Here is a 2,337-nt window from a genome sequence, read left to right on the forward strand (position 1 = left end):
ATCATTATTACAAAATTGAAAAACATGGAGTGCTTAGTAGAAATTTGTGAATGAAAGACCAGGTGCCTTACTGGAAGTCCTACATGAGATGGAGAAGCTAATGAAAAAATCTTTAACTTACGATAAAGAACTGAGAACTAAATCAGAATTTGTTCTGACAAATGTAGAGAAAAAATGAGAGTAACTTCACAAAGCCTTTGCAACATATACATGAGAATTAGAGGAACATAACATGCCATGTCCTGTTTTATGAAATTAGTCTTCTCCATTATGCCTATATAAGTGATGGCCTGATGAAAAGTTACAAAGGAGAGAGCCTGTGAGTCAAGCTGGAGGGCATGATGTCAAGCTTAGAAACTTTTAGGAAAGACTAACAACTTAAGTGAGAATTATCAGGAAGGCTGAGATCTTAACTGAATGTATAATTCAAGGTCTTTTGAGCCTTCCACCAACGTAGAGGCTAACTCAGAGTTTTGCATAAAAATATTCTCTGTAGAATGGTATATGGCATATAATCTAGAATAGGAGAAATTGATGAAATATAATTTACATTGTGCCTTACTTGATCTGTAATACATGACTGATTCTTTTAAGGATGTGTGAGTATTCAGTAAAATTACCCTCATTAATTTATGCATCTGTTGATAGCCATGTTTACTTTGTATGTATAAAAAGTATTCTAGTAGCATATGAAAATTACAGTTCTATTGGTTAGACTTTGATTTAGTTCAGTTTGTGTATAACGTTATTTAATCCTTGCATTTCATTTGTATTAATAGAGAAGGATGTGGATTCAAACCTTACTCTTGTTGACTGAATAGCGTGAGGATAAAGCCTTTATTTGTTTCTCAACTATTTCCAAACCTCTTGGAGTGTATTTACATTTCTTTTCTAGTTCTAATCCCGTGAAAAATTATTTATAATACAAGATGCGCAGCAGTTCATTGTTATGCTATTTTAAAGATTGTACTGTAGCTTGTCACACAAACATGTTTAACATCATTGAGTTATTATGCACAGTGAAGTTTCTTTTTGTTGTTTTTTATATTTTATGTGTTGTCTGTCTGTTAATGATATGCAACTTGTACTCATTAAGTTGTATAGCTAAGTAATGCCTTTAGTATGTTATGTATAGACACCTACGAAATCATAGAAATATAGTGCTTGGGCATTATAAATTATTCAAGTATTATTTATTGTACACTGTACAAGAAAGAAGAAAGAAAACAAAAATAATACAGATTCTTCTTGTCATAATTTTTTTTCTTCTTCATGTTCTGATATTTATATTTGGTTTACAGGTATTATCCTGGTCCAGGTGCCAAGACCTTCTATTCAAGATACCGCCTTCCCCTTGGACTGACTTGCAAGCAGTGTGTTCTACAGTGGCGTTATGTAGCTGGCAATAATTGGGGTAAATGTGAAAATGGCACAGGAATGGTTGGCTGTGGACCTCAGGAACAGTTCCGGTCTTGTTCAGATATCACCATCACAGAAGAAGATGGATATGCTGATGAAACACCTAGTTATGTGCCAGACTATGATGATTACAATGAAGTTGACACAGAGACTCAGGAAGGATTGCCCAAAGTACCTGAAGACACTGCCAACCATGTGGGACACATTGTCGCACTCACCCTATCCTTCCTGTTGGTTGTGCTTGTCTTGTTTGGTCTCGTTGTATACTTCTACTGGGCTCGTGATGCTTTCAAAGGCTTCATGAAGAGCCAGGCAGGGCGATGGTCAAAGACCCCCCCACCTGTACCAACCTCCACTCATCAAAAGAGCTCTATTATTACAATTTCTGGACCTATAGGAGCACCTCCACCAGTTCCTCCCCGCCGTCAGCGATCCATATCAGGTGGAGAACCTGCTTTGAATTCTGATCAAAGGGAAATACGATCGATTAGTGCTCCCACTAGGGTAACTATCAATGGCATTGCTGTACGTCCTAGTGGTGCTGATAATGGCATTTCACAAGCTCGACTTCATGTCCCAGATGATTGAGCAGTGTAATATGTAATCACTGTATTATTAATACAAGAATTGTTTTAAGTTTCTTTGGGATGTAAAACTTTTTTTAGTGTTACCATTCCAATGTAAAATTACATTCATCTCTGTAGTGAAGTTTACTTGAATATGTATAGCATGAACTCCTAAGCATTCTTAGTGTAGCTGGCCAGTTCTTAGTTATATTTATAACTACAACCAGTGCTTTGTGTCTGATACAAGTGATACTGTCTACTTTTGAAAATGTGGAATATTAATATAATGATAATATATATGTATATGATCCAAATTCAACATCAAAAGTGTATTATTGTTTACAACCAAAAT

The 2,337-nt window shown here is 35.6% G+C and overlaps 1 protein-coding gene across 1 annotated transcript in view; it reads left to right on the forward strand.

Moving 5' to 3' along the window:
* Window positions 1–2,074, forward strand: part of LOC119592619 — a 12,192-nt gene extending 10,118 nt beyond the window's left edge. Inside the window, exon 3 of the mRNA XM_037941506.1 lies at window positions 1,302–2,074. Within this exon, the coding sequence (XP_037797434.1) occupies window positions 1,302–2,007 (706 nt within the window). The 3' untranslated portion in view covers window positions 2,008–2,074. The remainder of the gene's footprint in view (window positions 1–1,301) is intronic.
* The last annotated feature ends 263 nt before the right edge of the window (window positions 2,075–2,337 follow it).

Source organism: Penaeus monodon, chromosome 30 (genome assembly GCF_015228065.2).
Source record: "Penaeus monodon isolate SGIC_2016 chromosome 30, NSTDA_Pmon_1, whole genome shotgun sequence".
NCBI classification, from domain to species: Eukaryota; Metazoa; Arthropoda; class Malacostraca; order Decapoda; family Penaeidae; genus Penaeus; species Penaeus monodon.